At 54.9% G+C, this 1240-nt stretch overlaps 1 protein-coding gene across 2 annotated transcripts in view; it reads left to right on the forward strand.

Annotated features, from left to right (window-relative positions):
* SDRG_04699 overlaps nucleotides 1-1240 on the forward strand; it is a gene marked incomplete at its 3' end in the record, with an annotated part of 3272 nt that overhangs the window by 1509 nt on the left and 523 nt on the right. Inside the window, exons 1-3 of one of the 2 annotated variants that reach the window (XM_008610379.1) lie at nucleotides 158-395; nucleotides 453-540; nucleotides 586-847. In XM_008610379.1, coding sequence (XP_008608601.1) covers nucleotides 200-395; nucleotides 453-540; nucleotides 586-847 — 546 coding nt within the window. In that variant the 5' untranslated portion in view covers nucleotides 158-199. Of the gene's footprint in view, nucleotides 1-157; nucleotides 396-452; nucleotides 541-585; nucleotides 848-1240 lie in introns of those variants that run through there. The other variant, XM_008610380.1, reaches the window with a different exon arrangement.

Raw genomic sequence — 1240 nt, forward strand, 5'->3', positions numbered from 1 at the left:
CGGCATTGGGTTTGTTGTAGTGATCCTATGGCGATTCGTATGGCGCTGAATCATTATTGCCGAATGCACGTCGAGAGCAGCTGGTTCAAGTTTCGATTCAAAGTGCGTTATTTTAGCGTCCCACCTACGATACTATATACTCCACATTTGAAACACACGACGTACGTGGCAACTTGCTCGTTGCCATTTTCAAAAAGGCATGGCGCCGTCAACAACGTTCACGCGCGAGGGGTCGTACGCCAAGTTCTCGGAGGCCGCGAAAGCGCGGCGCGGTCCGCTCGGGTACTTGGCCCGCGCATATGACAAGCTTTTGCAGCAGTCCAAGACCTTCGGCGTGCGCTTGTGTCTCGTTCTTGGCGGCCTCTTGCTGCTCTTGCCCGCCGTCCTTACACCGCGTACGGCCTGTCTCGTCCATACTTCTCTTTCTCGACTGATAAGGCTTGTGTTCTTAGTGTTTGTCTGCTGGAAGGTCGACGGTACGATCGACTGGAGCTGGGCCACCGTGATGGTGTTTGTCTGGATTTACGACTTTATGGCCTGGTACGCACTGCACTTGAACGGCTCTAAGTGGCGTGTGTTTTGTAGCAATGGCACCCTTACGTGGCTTTGCGGCTTTCTCTTGCACCTCTTTGTGGTGCTGCGCCTTGACGGACATGTGGACTGGTCCTGGATCTGCGTCTTCATCCCGGCCTACGTCTCGGTTTTTGACTGGGATGGTTCGAGCGACCTCTGTTTTGCGCTCCAGCTCATTTTTCTCGGGCTTCAACTCGACCACACGGTTACGTGGTCGTGGCTCGTTGTCTTCATCCCGACGTGGGTGCCGTCTGCCATTGGTGGCCTCTTCTTCGTACGTTCGATCCATCGATGACCTGGCTTGACACTCGATTAGATTGTCTTTGTATTCGTCGCCTGCTTTTCCGATACCTCGTCGCGACTGGGTGCGCTCGGCCTGAGTCTTTTGGCGTGTCTCGGCTTTGGGCTCCTCGTTGCGCCCCAAGTCCTCCTCCTCGTCCGGCTCGGGTCGGCCACGTTCTCGGCCGTGTACATTATTCTGCCGTGGCTTATCCTCATGGGTCTAGTGGCCCTTGCGGTATTTAGTATCGTCAGCAATGGAGTGGCAACTGATGATATTTGTGTAGGGCATTGCCGCGGTCATGTTTCTGGATTTGGACGACCTCATGAATGTACCTGCCACGACGCCACACGAAGAAGTCTAGCGCGCTACACACGCTGCCAGTAC

The sequence above is a fragment of the Saprolegnia diclina genome, assembly GCF_000281045.1.
Source record: "Saprolegnia diclina VS20 unplaced genomic scaffold supercont1.11, whole genome shotgun sequence".
Lineage (NCBI taxonomy): Eukaryota > Oomycota > Saprolegniomycetes > Saprolegniales > Saprolegniaceae > Saprolegnia > Saprolegnia diclina.